This window comes from Hylobates moloch, unplaced genomic scaffold, assembly GCF_009828535.3.
Source record: "Hylobates moloch isolate HMO894 unplaced genomic scaffold, HMol_V3 SCAFFOLD_18, whole genome shotgun sequence".
Classification (NCBI taxonomy): domain Eukaryota; kingdom Metazoa; phylum Chordata; class Mammalia; order Primates; family Hylobatidae; genus Hylobates; species Hylobates moloch.
The window spans coordinates 78,261,735-78,281,714 of record NW_026652293.1 but is presented as its reverse complement, the minus strand read 5'-3'; the positions used below and the strand labels follow the sequence as shown (position 1 = coordinate 78,281,714).

The 19,980-nt window shown below is 42.3% G+C and overlaps 1 protein-coding gene across 2 annotated transcripts in view; it reads left to right on the top strand.

Annotated features, from left to right (window-relative positions):
- SMYD3 (SET and MYND domain containing 3) overlaps positions 1–18,252 on the top strand; it is a 739,205-nt gene extending 720,953 nt beyond the window's left edge. The window contains exons 7-8 of one of the 2 annotated variants that reach the window (XM_058430809.1): positions 1,756–1,864; positions 16,127–18,252. In XM_058430809.1, coding sequence (XP_058286792.1) covers positions 1,756–1,864; positions 16,127–16,228 — 211 coding nt within the window. In that variant the 3' untranslated portion in view covers positions 16,229–18,252. The remainder of the gene's footprint in view (positions 1–1,755; positions 1,865–16,126) is intronic. The other variant, XM_032137675.2, reaches the window with a different exon arrangement.
- Positions 18,253–19,980: the final 1,728 nt, after the last annotated feature.

The following is a 19,980-nucleotide window of genomic DNA, read 5'->3' as shown; positions in this document are numbered from 1 at the left end:
TTACATAATAGAGCTTCGATGGGGTTCTCTGGGTTCATGGATGAAAAGCAGTTGGAACAGTGCCTGGCACATGGCAAGCCCTGTACGAGTGATGGGTTCTAGGATTATCTTAGTGAGTCTGTGGGCAGGCACCGCCGTCCCTGGAGAAGCAGCATTTAGAGTGCACCCTTGCTCGTTCTTTCTGACGGTTGGGATATGCTTCCCTTCTCCTACCCAGCCAAGCCTCTCCAAATCCTCGGGAGCCGGTGTAAGTCCAGTTTCCCTGCTCCAGGAAGCCTTCCCCAGTCCAACCAACCGTCAGTCACCTCTTTGTCTTCACAATACTTGTATCATTTTCTCAGTTCAATTCAACAAACCTGAACTGAACATCTGGCGTACATTAAGTTATGCCATCCTTGGGCACTAAATCATGCTCCATCGTGTAACATTGTTTTAACTCCTGCAGGAATGTTTGTCTTGTGTCTAATGGGATGATTCAGGCTTAAAGAAAAAACTTTTTTTTTTTTTTTTTGCAACAGGGTCTCACTCTGTCACGCAGGGTGGAGTGCAGTGGTGTGAAACTGCAGCCTCAGCCTCCGCGACTCGAGTGATCCTCCCGCCTCAGCGTCCTAGGTAGCTGGGACTACAGGCATGCTCCACTAACCTGGCTCATTTTTGTATTTTTTTTTTTTTTTTTAATAGAGAAAGGGTTTTGCCATGTTACCCAGGCTGGTCTCAAACTCCTAAGCTCAAGCAATCTGCCTGCCTCGGCCTCCAAAGTGCTGGGATTACAGGTGTGAGCCATCGCACCTGGCCTGAAAAGCTCATTTAAACTGTGGTTTTGTGTGTGTGTGTGTGTGTGTGTGTGTGTGTGTGTGTGTGTGTGTAGGCATTTCCCCCAGAGACAATTCTGCATATGCAGCAGGGGCTCAGTTTTCTCTAAGAGTAGGGGTAGGGGGTATTGGGGCCAGAAGAGGCCAAACTGCTCATATTTGGTTAAATCCAATATGGTAAATTCTTGTTGAATTGAAATGATACAGCTCTTCACAGGGTCTGAAACAGCCCATAGCCGGAAGTGTGTGTTTCCTCTTTCTTTGGTCCATGACAACAACATATTCTATTCTGTTCTATGTGAAAGGGTCCAGTATGGATTGAGTTCCTCCTGCATGTCAGATGTCATGGAGAATGCAGATGGGGTGCCTGAAGAAAAAGCACTATAATCCAGTGAGATGATAAATAAATACACACGTGCTTATAAGAAAGATGTACGATGATGAACTCTGCAGCTGAGATTCAATCAAAGGGCTTTGTGGTTAAAAGAGGGGTGTGGTATCTAGTTGGGGGATCATGAAAACTTTATTCAACAAATATATACTGAGAGGCAATCTTCTGTTCCAAGGCTGTGCTAGTGCTAATGCTGATGCTTCATGGAAGAGCTTGGAGGAGGAGATTAGCACCTGTTCTCCGCAACCCACCCCTCCCAGATATCAACGCAGAGCTCCAGACTTTTGTTTCTCTTCTCTAGTGTTTATGAGGGAGACCTTCTAGTCCTGTCATTTTTTCCCCCTAACACAAAACGCGTTCTGAGGAGCTGGAGATCAATCCTGTGTTAATTCCCCTCAGTACTGCGTTCTCCTGGGTTGCAAAGCGAATTTCCTTTCAGTAGCTCATTAACATTCACAGCTAGTGTTTGCTCCCACTTTCATAGTCTCCTGATGAAATGCTGACTGCAAAGGTGAGGGCTGCTGACACTGTTTGCCGTTTGGTTTCTTCCAGGATTTTTTTCCCAGGAAGCCATCCCGTCAGAGGGGTTCAAGTGATGAAAGTTGGCAAACTGCAGCTACATCAAGGCATGTTTCCCCAAGCAATGAAGAATCTGAGACTGGTGAGTGTGCCAAGATCTCACGTAGTTCTGCCTGGCATCCTTTTTTTCTGCTGTTGCTGGGCCTCTTTGTGATTTGTTAGCAGCTCTACATATGTGTGCACGCATACACATGCATGCCCAATGTGTGCTGGTAAATGTTTAACAACCACTCTGGAAAAAACCTGCTTTGTGACATTTGCCTATTTCTGTGATGCAGGCATGCCCACCATGGCTGATTTTAAATGTAAAATCAACCTTCTTGTAAAAATAATATTAACAATTACTCTTGCCACCTGGTGCAAACCAGCCTCAGAACACCACCGCTCCCGTGCCCTCTCCACATTTAGCAAGTTGACCTTGTTTGTGCCTCCTCCCCACTGCCCACAGAACACAGTCCACGTCCCTTGTGTGGCAAGCCCTTGACCATCTGTGTGGCAGTTCACCTTTGCAGCCTCTTCTCCCCGTCCTTCCTGTCTCCCCTTCCACCCACACAGTGATCACTGCTGCTCACCAGGACCCACTGTGACCCTGAACTTCTCACTCCTCCATCTTCACACAGCTATTTTTTCCTCTGCCTTAAGTGCTCTCCCCATTACAACCCCCTGGGCTTGGCAGAACTCTGCTGATCCTTTAAGGCCCAACTCCAGTGTTACTTGGTCGTCCTACCCCTACAGCTCTCTGCCCACCCGGCCAGGAGAGCCCTTTTCACATTGCAGTAGGCATACCCGATGACCACCCCTACCCCTGCCCCCGGGAGAGTATGAGGGCTTCGTGGTTATCTTGGCAACCAGCTCAGTGCCATGCAAGGGATCTGGAACTTAGGAAGTATTCATTATTGGGGGAAGGTGGAGGGAGGAAGGGAAGGAGGTCAGTGAATACAGTTCTGGCAATAAGTGTCAAGAAACTAAATGGGAGAACTGGTTTCAGGTTGGAATACCTTGTTAAAACACCTTGTTTCACCCGCTTAGGGAGTCTCCTCTGCCCAGAGGAGCCCAGGGCTCTCTGTTGTCTGGCCTTCCCACCTCAGCAGAACTTCCTCTCCTCTAGTCCGCCACCCTTCCAAAGGAGAGCTCACGTGCTCACCTAGCCAGGCACTGGTGGGTCGTATGGAGACCTGGCATGTGGGTATCATAGGAAACACTTGACACTTTAACAGGACCCTCTGGGCCGCCATGCCCTTGTGTGCGGAAGAGTGACGGTGGAAGGATCGGGCATCAGGGTTGCTCAGGGTGTGTCCAGGGGCCGGCTGATCCCATAACACTGGCAGCCGCCCACATGGACCTAAGAGAAATGACAAATGCCTAAGGGATTCTTAAAAGTCAGATTCCCTAGTGCTCATTTTCGCCAAATGCTACCCATAGCGCCTTTACTTGATCTCTAAATAAAGTCAGCGTGTGGCCAACGGGAGTAACACTAGGATTTCCTGAGGGCACTCAGCTATTCTGTTCTTTTTATCGTGTCTGGCATGTTTACCCAGGCGGGGGAAGAACACCGCACCATCTGTTGCAGCCTCAGGAAGAACTTTCCTTTTCTGGTCTTGGGGGTACTTGTCAGCCAGTCGAATCAGCGAGTTACAGAAAATCCTTATCAAGGGCCTACTGTGTGAAAGTCTTCACAGAAAAACGATGTGCGGGAAGGAAATTTCCTGATGTAGGATGTGCCCAACACGGGGTCACCTGCAAGTAGATGTTCCTAAGTGATCAAACTAGACCTTTGTGTTTATATGGGACTAGAAAGTATGAATACTGCTCGTACATATGTGATACTTGATCATACTTAGTCCTCGTGACAGGTGACAGCTGTGTGAGGTCAGTGGGACAGGCATTTTCATTCCTATTTGAAAAGTGAAGGCGCTCAGGTTTGGAGACATGCAAGAGCTCACCTAAAGTCACACAGAGGCAGAGCCAGGTGTATTTGTTCAATTTAATTCAACACAGTGATTAAATGCCTCTACTGCTTTGAAGAAGACTCAGGCTCGGTGCGGTGGCTCACATCTATAATCCCAGCACTTTGGGAGGCTGAGGCAAGAGGATCACCTGAGATCAGGGATTGAAGACCAGTCTGGCCAACATGGTGAAATCCCGTCTCTACAAAAATACAAAAATTAGCCGAGCATGATAACGGGTGCCTGAAATCCTAGCTACTCAGGAGGCTGAGGTGAGAGAGTCGCTTGAACCCAGGAGGCAGAGGTTACAGTGAGCCAAGATTGCACCATTGCACTCCAGCCTGGGCGACAGAGTAAGACTGTCTCAAAAAAAAAAAAAAAAAAAAAAAAGTCAGTATGGTGTGTACAATTTAATGGAGGAGATAGACATGTACAAGTCATCAAATCCAGGCCAGAAACCAAGGCTCTGTTCCTTTCCTCTAGACTGGTCCAGTTCAATAGATGAGGCTCTCCAGTAAGATCAGTGTGCAGAAATCCCTTAAGATCTAACCGAACCCATGATGCCAACTCAGGGAAAAATACGGGAGAGAAATCAGAGAAGATTTAGATTGCTTCTTTTCCTTATGTGAAGCTTTAGTCATTGCTATTGCATGCAGAACTTCTGAAGGAGACATCTAATACCCTCAATTATAAGGACAAGCCTGAACAAACCCAGACCGACATCTCGCTATGGATTTTCAGGATAATGTGGCCTGGGCTGATGGTACTGACCATCACCAGCCCTTCAGATGACCCTCTTACTGCCTTTTACATCCCTCATGCCCAGGTCTGTTCTGCTGCCCTCATACCCTTCTGATGAGTTTGCATCACCTCTTTCAGAAGCTTCTCTTCGTAATCATGTTAGCTTTTCCTGTTCTTGGTAGCAAGGTGAAGCTCAGGCATGCACCCTGATAGATGCCAAATGAAAGGTATTCTGGGAGCAGCATCAGATTATCTGTCATGAGGCCTGGGGTTAAATGGCGGCCTTACCCAAACTTGCTGTGTGTCTACAAAAGTCATTGAGTCTCTTGCCAAGGTCTGACGATCAACCAAGGAGCAAACATGCACTCCTGGCAGAGCCGTAGAAACAGTGCAAGGATTTAGACTCAGTAGGTTCATGTTCCAGTCCCACCATTTGTATTAATCTCTGAATATAATTTCATTTGTAAAAGGAGCCTGATAGTTACCCCATAGAGTTGTTTTCAGGAGTAAGCGAGGCAATGCGCCAGAGTGTGCTTGCGAATCTCAAGCATTTTGAAACTATTAAAGATGGGTATTGTTGCAGGAACTCTTGTTCTGATCACTCTCCCGCTGGCTGGTCTGTTCGGTACTTGTGTTTGTAGTTTGGGCTACACGGTGGTTCCTCTGGTGAACAATCATGTTCTATGCCTGCTGCCCAGCAGTGTTTTGCTCCCCAAGGTGAGTGGGAATCCCTCAAGGGACCTTACGTTCCTTTTGTGTCTTCTGGTGCCACCTAACATAGACACATGCCCCCAATACAGCAAGTTCTGTTAAATACATGCTTGAATGAATGGATTTTTTTAATGGATAGAAGTCTTTAAAAGCTTCCCCCCGGCCCTGTTGTTTAGCCGTTTATGGTTAATGGACCAGATCTTCGCATGATCTTTGCTGAGCGTTTGTTAGCAGAGGGATGGCCTGAATGTATCCATCCCTAGGAAAACTCACATGACCTGTGAGTCTAGAAGCAGGCCAGTTTCTTCCTGCAGAAAGGCTTTCTTTCCTGAGCTTTCTCGGGACTCGGGTAACCTGGAGAGGGAAAAGGGAGGCTATACTCTTTGCATTTTGAAACCGATGTCATCTTCAGACGGGCACTCCTGGGATGCTCTTTCTTGTCTTAGAAGCCCTGGAAATAATGGAATGAAATCACTTGAATAAGGTTTTTGAAGACTGAGTTTGAATAGAAATCAGAGGAGCTTCAGAAACAGAAATTTATTACAGATTCAGTTAGGCTCCAGCCTCCTCCGGGAAAGGAATCCACTTAGCCCAGCTCTGATTTGGTTTAGTCTCTTCCATTTCCACTGGGCTCAGCTGAAATTCTTGTGATTGCTACCACAGGACAGTCCTGGGGTCCCTTCCCAGTGCTTGCCTCCTGCCCTCTCCTGTCTCTAATCTACTTTTACTTCTTTCCATTTATTTCTTAGAAGGCTTTTGTTTGCCACTAATTTGACTTCTTGGACCTCAAGGACAACCCATCTGGGCTGTCTTGTTAATCAGAGCTGGTTTTTTTCCTGTGAACCCTGCATGCTGCAGGCTCCCTCACCCTGGCCCTAGTGTAGTTGGTTTTTAGCAAAAGTCTGGTTGCAAAACTTAGACTTCTTTCCCCTCGGTATCCATTTTTTTAAAAATCTGTATTTAAACTTTTTGTATTACAATTTTTCCCTTCTCATTTAATTTTATTGAAGTATTTTACCTATTGAGCACCTTTTTAGCTTTTTCTGCATCTAAACAGGCAGCACAAGGCTGCAAGTCCTAGAGATTGCTCCTTTTATTCCTGCATCAGCTACCCTGATTTCCAGCCCCAGCAATGACTGATTTAGAGCATGCAGTTCTGTTGTTCTCATGTCTTAATCTGCTACAGTGATTCTTAACCTCTTTAATCGTGTCCCTATTTAGGAATCTGATGAGGGCCACTGACTAACCAGAGAAAGGTTAAATATACACAACCTTTTGTATATTTGGTGGGGACGGCAGCTTCAGAGGCTCCCTGAAGCCCTTCCACGGACTTAGTGTCCATGGCGTCTAGGTTGAAAAGCCCTCCTCTAAACACTTAACATCATACTTTACCGCGTGGGGAGGTGGGAGGGAAAGAGGGCGAATAAGAAGGCATAGAGAAAGGATGTTCCATCATTGTCACTAATACCTTCAAAGAGTTGTTTGGAAGACCCTGGCTCTAATATTTATGAATGATTCCTACTGACCTCCAAATAGAGAATAATAGTTCCAAGAGTGTGTTTTTGAACCAAAAAAGAGAAAAGATAAGAAAATAATGGATAAAATGCAAACACAGTGATAAAGTTGTATTATGGGAAATAAGCAGAAATTTACCTACCAGGAAGTGTAAGTTCAGTAGTAACAAGGAGCCAGATAGGGAACCTGAACTTGTACTCCCACCTGCCAGTAACAGGGTGTCATCACCTCATTCTCTTGCTGGGGTGATGTCAGAGAAAGCCGGCTAAAGCAGGTTGAGGTAAAATTCAGAGTTTCATAACAGAATACTCAAAATGTCTGTGCTTCAGTTAAAAATCACTCACTATGCCAAGAACCAGGAATATCTCAATCTTAGTGAAAATAAAAGCAATCAGTAGATGCCAATTCCAAGATAACAGAGATGTTAGAATAATCTGACAGATTTTAAAGCAGCCGTGATAAAAATCCTTCATCAAGGAATTACAAACACCCTCAAAATAAATGGACAAAATAGAAAATCTCAGTTAAGAAGTAGAAACCATAAAGAAGACACAAATAGAAATTTAACAACTGATAAATATAATAATCAAAATAAACAGAAGGGAGCTCCACCACAGAATGGAGGAAACAGAGGAATGAATTGGTGAATGTGAAGATAAGACAATTGAAACTGCCCAACCTGAAAAACAGAAAAAAATACTGAAGAAAAAGTAAAATTGAACAGTGCCTCAGGGGACCTATGGATCAAGAGCAAAAGATCTTGGAGTCCCAGAAAGAGAAAAAAAAAAGGGTGAGGTGGAAAAGTGCTTGAAGAAATAATGGTGGAGGCATCCAAATTGGAAAGGAAGAAATAAAATTATCTCTGTATGCAGATGGCATGATCTCATACGGAGAAAGCTCTGAAAATTACACACACACACACCAAACAATGTTAGAACTAATAAGTGAATTAAGCAAGGTAGCAGGATACAAATCAACACACAAAAATCAGTTGTATTTCTAAATGTTAAAAATGAACAATTCAAAAACAAAATTAAGAGAATAATGCTATTTGCAATTACACAAAACCGAATAACTGAGTAAGTTATTATCTGAGAATAAATAAAGTTATTCTCCGTGAAGAAGGCATAAATAAGGAGAATGACATCTCATGTTCATAGGTTGGAAGACTTAGTATTATTAAGATGTCAATATTACCCAAAATAATCTTCAGATTCAATGCAATTTCTATCAAAATCCCAATGGCTTTTTTGGGGAAGAAATAGAAAAATACATCTTGAAATATATATGGAACCTCAAGGAATCCCAAATAGCCAAAAGCAGTCTTGAAAAAGAACAAATATGCAGAACTCACAGTTCTTGATTTTAAAATTTACGAGAAAGCTACAGTAGTCAAAACAGAGTGATACTGGAATAGATGGACATATAGACCAATGGAATAGAATAGAGAGCCCAGAAATAAACCCTCACATATATGGTCAAATGATTTTCAACATGGATGCCAAGACCACTCAATGGAAAAACGACAGTCTCTTCAACAAATAGTGTTGGGGAAGCTGCATATCCACATGCAAAAGAATAAAGTTGGACCCTTACCTAACACCATATAAAGTAACTCAAAATGGATCAAAGACCTAAACATAAGAGCAAAAGCTTCTACTAGACTCTTAGAAGAACACATTAAGGAAAAAGCCTCATGACATTGGACATAGTGATGATTTCTTGGATATGACACCAAAGGTACAGGTAACAAAAGAAAGTATAAACAAATTGGACTTCACCAAAATTAAACACTTTTGGGCATCGAAAGATACCATCAACAGAATAAAAAGCAACCCATAGAATAGGATATATACATACAATGGAATATTATTCAACCTTAAAAAGGAGTAAAATTATGACACATGCTACACATAAATGAACCTTGAAGGCATTATGCTAAGTGACGTAAGCCTGACAGAGAAGAACAAATATCATATTATTCCACTTATATGAGGTACCTAGAATAGTCAAATACCTAGAGACAGAAGTAGAACAGTGGTTACCAGAGTGTGAAGGGAGGAGGGGATGGGAAGCTATTGTTTAATGGGTACACAGTTTCAGTACAGGATGATGCAAAAGTTATGGATATATGGATAGTAGTAATGGTTGCACAACAATGTGAATGTACTTAATGCTACTCAAGAGTTAAAAATAGTTAAAATGGTAACTATTAGTGTTTTGTTTACTTTACCACATTGTTTTTTAAAAAAATTAATAGTGGAAAACTTTCCAAATTTGGCAGGCGACATAAACCTGTAGATTCAAGAAGCTAAGCAAACCCCGAACAGTGTAAACTGAAAGTAGTTCACACCAAGACTGTGGATCATACTCAAACTTCTGAAAACTAAAGACAAAAAAAAAAAAAAAAGTCCTAAAAGCAGCAAGAGAAAAATGACAACTTACCTGTACAAGAAAAACAATTTGAATGACAGTGATTTTCTCATCAGAAACCACAGAAGCCAGATGAAAGTAGCATTATTTTTTTCAAGTACTGAAAGAAAAGAACTGTTAACCCAAAGCTTGGGTTGCCCTTAGAATTTATCTTGTCCAGCAAAAAAATCCTTCAGGAATGAAGAAGAAATCAAGACATTTTCAGATGAAGAAAAACTAAAAGAACTTATCACTAGCAGACTTACTGTAAAAGAATGGCTAAAGAAGTTCTCTAAACAGAAAGAAAATGATAAAAGATGGCTCTTAGAACATCAGAAAAGAAGAAAGAATACGGTCAGCAAAAATATGGGTAAGTAAAACGATCTTTCCTTCTCCCCTTGAGTTTTCTAGATTGTTTGATAGTTGAAGCAAAAATTATAACACTATCTGATATGATTCTAAATGTATGTAGTGGAAATATTTAGGGCAATTGTATTCCATATGGGGAAGTGGGGGAGGGTAAAATGTAAAGGGAAGGTTTCTACACTTGAGTTCAACTGGTAAAATGATAACACTAGTAAAGTATGATAAGTTATATACATATATATGTGTATATATACATATATAATATACATACATGTATATTATATACAAGTTATATATACATATGTGTGTGTATATATATAATATATATAAATAATAAGACCTGGAGCAACCACAAAACTATATAAAATAATACACTCAAAAGCACTAGAGAATGAAATTCTAAAAAAAAGTTTAACCCACAAGAATGCAGGAAAAAGAAACAGCAAACAGAAAACAAAAAATTAAATGGTAGATTTAAGCCCTAATATATTAATAATAACATTGTAAATTATATAAGTCTATGTAAAAGATGTAAATTGCCTAAATACACCAATTAAAAGACAGAGATTAGTAGAACAGATTTTTAACAAATGACTCAAGCATATGTTGTCTGTAAGAATTCTTTTTAAATAGAATGATACAAATAGGTTGAAAGCAAAAGGATGGAAAAAGATACATTATAAAAACACAATCAAAAGAAAGCTGGAGTAGCAATATCAATATTAAGTCAAGTAGACTTCAGAGCAAGGAAAATGTTATGAGAGACAGAGAGGGACGTTGTATAATGAAAAAAAGGTCAGTCTACCAAAAAGACATAGCAGTACTAAATATGTATGCACCAAACAACACAGATGCAAAACATGGGAAACAAAAACTGATAGAACTGAAAGGAGAAATGAACAAATAGACAAGCACAGCTGGGAATATCAGACCTCCTCTGTCAACAGTTGGTAGAACAACTAGACAAACTGAGCAGGGATACAAAATAATTCCATAACACCACCAACCAATGGGACCTGACATTTAGAAAACACTTCACCCAAAGATAACAGAATGCACATTTTTTAAGTAACTATAATACCAAAAAAGACCATTTTATGCCACAAGACAGATATCAGTAAACGTAAAAAGATTCAAGTTAATACAAAGTAAATTATCTGACCACAATGGAATTAAATTAGAAATCAGTAACAATATTTGGAAACAAAACCAAATCCACACCTTGTAGCTGTGTCTGGCATGGCACATTGTACAACACATTGGGACTTGGGTTGCCTTTAGAATTGATATTGTCCAGTGACATTATTTAGCTGAGGAAACATAACTTCTTCAGAGTCTCAGGGTTCAATAAATATGTATGTATTGATTGATTGATTAAACAGTGATACAACAGCCATGCTTTTTCTGGAATGGTTACTACCACTGGAAAGCACAGACCTGAGCTCACCACATCTGTAAACCCTCCTGAGGGTCCCGTGGGGCTACCTGGTTCCTCCTTGCTCTGGGCGCCCCATCACTTTGCATCTCTGTTGAACACACACTGTTCCACTGTAATGATCTGGTGTTTACATTCTGTCCCTCTGGCTATGCCAGGGCTTCTCCCAGGGCAAGGGCCAAGTTTTTTTAATTAAAGCTGCTCAGACAGTATTGAGTGAATGAATGGGTAGATGTTATCTCTAAGGAAATTCTGCCTCCCAAAGGGACAGATTCCTCCAGCGGAATATACACTTGGAGAGTTATCCAAGGTGTAGAGTGGAGTGGGGTCTCCAGGGGTGCTGCTGAGCTGAGGTGGATCAGCAAAGTCTTTGGGATTCTCTGCTGTCCTTGCAAAGGGCTTTTTGTGCCTCCAAAGCTGCTTAATGTGCCTCTTGCTTCTTGCATTTTCTCCTTCGAATGCCCCAGACCAGCTTCCTCCTCCCTGTGCCCCACCCTCTGCTTTTCTTTCTGAGATGGGCAGAATAAGAAAACCTACTTTATTTTTTCCCGTTGTGATTTGATTCCAGGGGTTCTTATCATGCATACATTTCTTTTCCCTCTGATTTTATATCCATATTTAAATCAAACTTGGGAAGTCACCTACTAGATTCCTCAAGCTCATGGTAGAAACTGTTTGAGATCCTTGATAGCTTAATATATTTATATTAAAATTAATAGGAAAAGTATATTGTTTCCAACTTTATGATTTGATTTAAATTCATTTTATTTAATATATGACCACAATTCTAAAATCACTTAAAACAGATATGATGAGATTGAAATCAATTCTGGGGACCCTTTCTCTATTACTGAGTTAACTGTATGCCTGCAATGTGGCAGACAATCTATGCTGCTCTTGCTTATGTGACATTTAGAGTCTGGATGTGGGTGTAGCAGGCACCCTCCTTGGAGGCTTCAAATGAGTGCTCTGTGAAAGATTATGTGCAGGCTCTTTTTAAATGCTACCATTAAGAAAAATAAAATTTAATGGAAAGAGATAAGCTTTTCCCAACACCAGCCTGCCCCGATTTTATATTTCCTTAATCTGTTTTATATGCTGCTGCAGGAAATTAAACCAAAATTGTCCTCTCTGACACGCGCATGTGTGACAGATGGGAGCGGTAGGAGAAGGGGGACACAGAGCTACTTGAAACACTTGCTCTGGTTTGTCAGAAATTTATTGTAACTTTTTTGGGGGATGGTAATGTGAGGGGAAGCCCTTCTCATCTTCCTGCTGTGCTGAAGGGCTGTGCCTACGGCCACACAGGGCCCTCTCCGTACGTCGTTGAGGACTGTCTGCCCCAGCTCACCCATAGGCCCAGGTGATGTTCAAGACAAGGACCAGATGTCCTCATCACCAGGTGTGAATTGCAGCTTCCTGCTGACCTGTGTCACGCCATTCATCCACGCACACACCCGCACACACAGTCACTAACATATTTTGCACATTACTGAATCCTACTTCTTTCTTCTCTTTATTCTCTCCCTTTCTCATCTACATCTGCCCATCACTCAGAGAAAAGTACAGTGTTTGCTTGTTAATTAATCAAATCTATGTTGAGTTTTACTTTCTAGACAGATGATGTAGTTTTTTTTTTTTTCAGTCACTTCAGATTAGTTCTCTGCCCCTACCCATACCCATTTCCTCTCTGTTTCTAGCCACCCTGTGGACAAGATCCTCTAAACTTAGTATCTCGGACTCTACACACACATTCCTGAGGGTTGCCCCTGCTCCCCTTTGCTACTGATGATGCATTCAGCATCAAGTAAGAGAACGCAGAACATGACCAGCAGCATCTTGACAAGGAAGGCACCTGTGTCCCCTCAGGGTATCTCAGCAGCCACGTCCAGGAGAGCCTCTGCTCCTCTCCTTGGTCACTGTGGTCTGTTCACAGGGGGAGGCTGCACAATGCAGTCATGGAAGGGACACACTGGGTTGAGTCCTGAGAGCTGAGAGGTCATCCTTAGTCTAACTCTCGAGCCAGGTGACCTCAGGAAGCACTTCCTTCCATAACATGAGGGTATTCGACTAGATGATCCTTCTGGTCTTTCCTCAAGGAAGCAGGCTGTGAGGTGTGGATGTGAAGCTGGAGGAAGGCCAGGAAACTCCCCCTTCCTGGCTGTGGCTGTAATTCCAGAATGGCTGAAGAACTGGAAGTAGTTACCCTACTGTGGGATGGGCAGGTCTGCCCCTTCCATGAACAGGAATATACTGGATCAGTGGCAATTAACTTTGGACTTTGAGGAGTAGACCTTACTCTTAAAGCTGCAAAAGAGGAGAAAGTGAAACTCACCACTGGAACTGGAAGCAAAGAGCGAGGAAGGAAGACTGGAGCCTGTAGTATGTTCAAAAGCATGCCAATGAACCTACGTTTTCCAAGTGAGAAGAAGATGGCTTTGTCATTTAGCCTCTGAGTCAAGTCAGAGAGAAGCACAGATCATTCTTCAGATGGGGAACCTGGAGAATGTAGCCAGGAGGGCAAAAAAGAGGCTGGCCTGGAAATTCTGAGCAACAAGGCCAGGCCCTCACCCAGCCGAGGGCCTCTGTGAGGGCAGGGAGGGAGGCGAGGCTGAGCAGGTTAGGCCTGGCCTTTTTCAGGATGGGGGGTTATGTCCCTCTCTACAAAGATCTTTCTGGGCAGTGATTCTGCCCCATTCATCTTCCTTTGCCAGATCACAAGCACTCTGGCTCTTTGTTGAGTAAAAGGGAAGAGAACATCTAAGAGTGCTTTCAAGTAAGAGAATTTCCCATGAAGGCGTCTGATCTGAGAAACCTCTTTCTGCAATCGTGCTGTCACACAGGTCTCTGCCTCAGACCTCAAGATGTCCACAGCAGTGGAGGATCCAGGGCAGTGTGGAGAAAAGAGAATAAAACATGAGGCGTGTGTTCCATGAATGACATCAAACATTTGTTTTTAATCCTCTGCCCAGAGGAATCTCATAGAGCTGGGCTGCCTGCAAGGTGGGGGCTGGCCCCAACTCCTCCCCTGCACTCGGACAGCCCCCTGCCTGGGGATTTGCTGGCAGGTGCTGTGCACCCACAGAGCAGACTTGCTCGCGTGAATAGGAAGTGAACTCCCACCGCCAGCATCTCAGCTCCAGTCACCTTCTGGGCTTTGCAGCTGGAGTTTCACAGGGTGAGGGGCCAGACTGCCAGTGTGGGGTCACAACCAGACTCAGAACAGAGCTGTCTTCCAGGCTGAGAGGCCAGGGTCTGAGGCGCTGGCCCTTTCTTTCTCTCTCTCTCTCTCTTCTCTCTCTCTCCTCTTTCTCTTTCTCTCTCTCTCTCTGTCTCTCTCTCTCTCTGTCTCTGTGTCTCTCTCTTTCTCTCTCTCTCTCTCTCAGCAGCAAATCTAGACCCCCTCTGTCTGCCTGTTTTCCTTCCAGCCTGAAGGGAACATTCAAGAGGTGAAAAAAGAAGCCAGAAACAGAGGTTGAAAGTACCCATCCCCCTGAAATGCTTTGTTTCTCGAAGCTTCAGCGTTTTTCCAACGTAGAATGGAAAGTTTTCCTGCATGCAGAATTGCAAAATGCAGGCGTCTCACCACATGACCACCAAGGTCTAAAATCTCTGTGGTTTTCAAGATGTTCGTGCTCAAGAATTCCACCCCTAGGAATTGCTCTTAAATATCCAAGAAAGGCAAAAAATATATTCTGGAAGATCTGCATCATATCATAATAAACAATTGGAAGTGATCTAAATTTCCAGATGTAGCTTAGTAAATAATGGTTTATAAACATGATGGCATTCATTAGATACAACTATTAAAATGGTAATTGTGCTGGCTATAAATTAACATTGAATCATGAGTAGTTGCTGTTACTTGTTGAGAGTTTGCTGTCTCAGTTGTTTTCAACCTTGAGGACATGTTGGAATCTCCTGGGGCCTAAGCCTCATTCCTGGAGAGCAGGCTTCAGCTGTCGATGTGCAGGGTCTGGCCCTGGGTGTCTCTTTTGAAGCTCCCTGCTTGATCCTACTGTGTAGCTAAGGCTGAGAGCCTCAGTGCCACTTCCTGGTACTTTGGGTGCATAACAGCCACCAGGGTCATATCTTTACAAGTCCCCTGGGCACATTTACATCAAATGCAGTGGTTCTGGTGTCCCTCCCTTCTCCCCAGTCCACCCCACCCCCCATCTGGACAGGGCAGGATAATATTGCTTATCTCTTATTTATTACAAAAATATTTTCAAGGATACTCTGGTTGTTTCATAACCATCCCAAAACTTAATGGAGTAAACAACAGCAAAATTCTCGCACAAATTCTGTGTCAGGAATTGGCATACAGCATAAGAATGGCTTTCTGCTTTTCTACAATGTCTGGTGTTTCATCTGGGAAGACAGATCTGGCAGTCTTCAGCTGGGTGCTGGAGTTGTCTGAAGGTTTATTTATGTACATGTCTGGTGCCTTGTCTAGAATGACTTGAAAGATGAGCTTGGCTAAGACTGCCAGCCAGAGTGCCTGTACACGGCCTCCCTCTGTGTGGCTTGGGCTTCCTTACAGCATGGAGTCTCTTGGTTCTGGGAGCAAACATACTGACCAGAAAACAACACAGAGGCCTTTTTGACCTAGTCTCACAAGTCAGTCGCTTTACTTCTGTTATACTCTATTATCGAAGTAGTCATAAGCCCACACAGATTTCAGAAATATTTTGGAGATACAGTTGACAAGATTTAGTAATGGACCAAATATGGGGAGTGAAGGAGAGGACTGTCGAAATGCCAATGCTATAACATGATATGAAAAAAAATGTGAGAATACATGTATATAACAATCCCAGTGCATATAGATGAGAATTGAATGGAGCGTGCAATAAAGAAAAATTTTAAGGTGGTAGCAGCATGGTCTTTCATATGACTCAATCATTTTGGTAACTCTTCTTATCCCTGTGACTACCCACCAAACCTGTGCACTGACAGTCTTGGAAGATCATGGATTGTCACTGGGCCCCAGCATGACTCGAATAGTGAGTCTGCTTTCCAAATACCACATTCAAAAATCACCCTTGTCATGTGACTTTCCAGCTGGGAGAACCACAGTGCTGTGAGCCTGTTGAAGACTGTTCACCCTGTAAACCTATGGGGTTCACCAGGCCCCTGGCATCATGGGGTAAAGGTGGGGAATGGCCTGAGCTCACCTATTTTGGGGTCTAATCTCTCTTCCGTCCTTTCTCTTTAGGCTTTTGATATTATGAGAGTGACACATGGCAGAGAACACAGCCTGATTGAAGATTTGATTCTACTTTTAGAAGAATGCGACGCCAACATCAGAGCATCCTAAGGGAATGCAGTCAGAGGGAGAGATGGCGTGTGTCTTTGTTGAATGCCTTATTGAGGTCATACACTCTATGCTTTGTTAGCTGTGTGAACCTCTCCTATTGGAAATTCTGTTCTGTGTTTGTGTAGGTAAATAAAGGCAGACATGGTTTGCAAACCACAAGAATCATTAGTTGTAGAGAAGCACGATTATAATAAATTCAAAACATTTGGTTGAGGATGCCATCTGGTAATTGTCTTATTTGCTTACTCATTGGTGATTTTAATGTTTAAAATACCAACATTCAAGACAGAAAATCGTATTAAAAGTATGACAAAGTAAGCTATAACTTTCTCTTTGGATATATGTAGTGATAATTAGATAAATGTCACTATTTTCACATGTGCTTCCAAGCAAAAACTTAATGTCCATTTTGGCAAGAAGCGGAATTTTGAGATGTCATCTTTTGCTCTTTGTGATAAATGTTGTTTGTGTTTGTTATTTACTTCCAAATACATCTCCAGCAGAAGAAGTTTTATTCTAAATCCTAGGAAGAAGCCATTTTAGATATTATTAGAAAAGGATAGGGGTCTTAATGCCAAAAACCAGTTTTTCGAATGTCTCACAGCTCTTGTGTAAACCTTTCTCATCAGCATTTTATAACTCCTTGTGTATGTCTTTTTTTTTCTTGAAATTTTTTCTGTAATTATCCAAATGTGTGGTTCAGCATGTGAGTGTGGTATGCAGAGTGTAAAGCTCCATTATCCTGCAGCAAGCAAGGTTCTCGCATCCCAGCTCAAATCAGACTTGCTGGCTTTCTTTTTCCTCTTTATTATTTCCTAATTCTTTGGCCTGTTTTCCTGCCTTTCTGCTTTAGACAAATACAGAAAACCTTTTCTTTTCCACTTCTAAAAACGTAAATTCTCTTATGGCTCAGTGATCCTGTGAGCAGTGCAGTCCCTCACGCTTAGATGACACTGGTGGTAACCGAAGACCTTGGATTCCTAGAGCTGGAAGGATTCTTAGAGACCATGCAGTCATCCACACTTTATTTCACAAGCAAGGAAATGGGCGGTGGCAGAATCCAGAGCAGCAACCCACATTCCTGAGTCCCGCTCAGGAGCCCTCCCCATCTTTCACGGAGGGTGCCGGTGCCGCGAGTCCTCTGACCAGGCACTGTTAGAATGGCACGTGGATGTCTGATGGAGCGTGAAGGAGCCAACCTTACTTCTGCAACAGAGAAAGCTGATGACTTGAAACTGGAGTCCTCTTAGGCTGGACACATGGTGACCACTTTGATAGAAAAAAAATGTACAACATCCTGCATGCTGATGAGTTCTAAAGCCTTTCCATAAGCTTGTTTCTGCTTGAGCCACCATCTATTATGTATCAAGGACATCTCTAAAGCACACAGTATCTTTAACAACCACAATAGCCTGGCAACGTAGTTATTTTGAAGCCCATTTTATAAAAATGCGGAAATGGAATCCTGGGTGCGCTGGAATCCCTCCTGATTGACTGAGTAGCCTTGAGAAAAAGGGGTTTAATTGCAGCCTTTTCAAGGGGCCATTTCTACCCAGTTCAGCAGATACATATTGAATGGTTACAGTGTTTTTCGGGAAAGGAGACACAAAGACTGAATGAGACACATCCCCATCTTCAAAATGGACACTGGTCTGGTACTTGTATCAGTTAGCTTTTTTTTTTTTCCTCTCATTTGAGGTTTATTATTATTATACTTTAAGTTCTGGGGTACATGTGCAGAATGTGCAGATTTGTTACATAGGTATACACGTGCCATGGTGGTTTGCTGCACCCATCAACGCGTCATCTACATTAGGTATTTCTCCTAATGGTATTCTTCCCCTAGTCCCCCACCCCACCGACAGGCCCGGTGTGTGATGTTCCCCTCCCTGTGTCTGTGTGTTCTCATTGTCCAACTCCCACTTATGAATGAGAACATGCCGTGTTGGGTTTTCTGTTCCTTTGTTAGTTTGCTGAGAATGATGGTTTCCAGCTTCATCCATGTCCCTGCAAAGGACTTGAACTCATTCTTTTTTATGGCTGCATAGTATTCCATGGTGTATATGTGCCACATTTTCTTAATCCAGTCTATTATTTATGGACATTTGGGTTGGTTCCAAGTCTTTGCTATTGTGAATAGTGCCACATTAAACATATGTGTGTATGTGTCTTTATAGCAGCATGATTTATAGTCCTTTGGGTATATACCCAGTAATGGGATCACTGGGCCAAATGGTATTTCTAGTTCTAGATCCCTAAGGAATCGCCACACTGTCTTCCACAATGGCTGAACTAATTTACACTCCCACCAACAATGTAAAAGCGTTCCTATTTCTCCACATCCTCTCCAGCATCTGTTGTTTCCTGACTTTTTAATGATTGCCCTTCTAACTGGCGTGAGATGGTACCTCATTGTGGTTTTGATTTGCATTTCTCTGATGACCAGTGAGGATGAACATTTTTTCATATGTTGGCCACATAAATGTCATCTTTTGAGAAGTGTCTATTCATAAACTTTGCCCACTTTTTGATGGGGTTGTTTTTTTCTTGTAAATTTAAATTCTTTGAAGATTCTGGATATTAGCCCTATGTCAGATGGATAGATTACAAAATTTTTCTCTCATTCCGTAGGTTGCCTGTTCACTCTGACAGTAGTTTCTTTTGCTGTGCAGAAGCTCTTTAGTTTAATTAAATCGCATTTGTCCATTTTGGCTTTTGTTGCCATTGCTTTTGGTGTTTTAGTCATGGAGTCTTTGCCCATGCCTGTGTCCTGAATGGTATTGCCTACGTTTTCTTCTAGGGTTTTTATGGTTTTAGGTCTTATGTTTAAGTCTTTAATCCAACTTGAGTTAATTTTTGTATAAGTTTTAAGGGAGGCGTCCAGTTTCAGTGTTCTGCATATGGCTAGCCAGTTTTCCCAACGCCATTTATTAAATAGGGAATCCTTTCCCCATTTCTTGTTTTTACCAGATTTTTCAATGGTTATAGCTGTGTGGTGTTATTTCCGAGGCCTCTGTTCTGTTCCATTGGTCTGTATATCTGTTTTGGTACCAGTATCATGCTGTTTTGGTTACTGTAGCCTTATAGTATAGTTTGAAGTCAGGTAGCGTGATGCCTCCAGCTTTGTTCTTTCTGCTTAGGATTGTCTTGGCTATGTGGGCTCTTTTTTGGTTCCATATGAAATTTAAAGTAGTTTTTTCCAAATCTGTGAAGAAAGTCAATGGTAGCTTGATGGGGATGGCATTGAATCTATAAATTACTTTGGGTAGTATGGCCATTTTCACGATATTGTTCTTCCTATTCATGAGCATGGAATGTTTTTCCATTTGTTTGTGTCCTCTCTTATTTCCTTTAGCAGTGGTTTGTAGTTCTCCTCGAAGAGGTCCTTCACATCCCTTGGAAGTTGTAGTTCTAGGTATTTTATTGTCTTTGTAGCAATTGTGAATGGGAGTTCACTCATGATTTGGCTCTCTGTTTCTGTGTAGGAATGCTTGTGATTTTTGCTCATTGATTTTGTATCCTGAGACTTTGCTGAAGTTGCTTATCAGCTTAAGGAGATTTTGGGCTGAGACAATGGGGTTTTCTAAATATAAAATCACATCATCTGCAAACAGAGACAATTTGGCTTCCTCTCTTCCTATTTGAATACGCTTTATTTCTTTCTCTTGTCTGATTGCCCTGGCCAGAACTTCCAATACTATGTTGAATAGGAGTGGTCTGAGAGGGGCATCCTTGTTTTGTGCTGCTTTTCA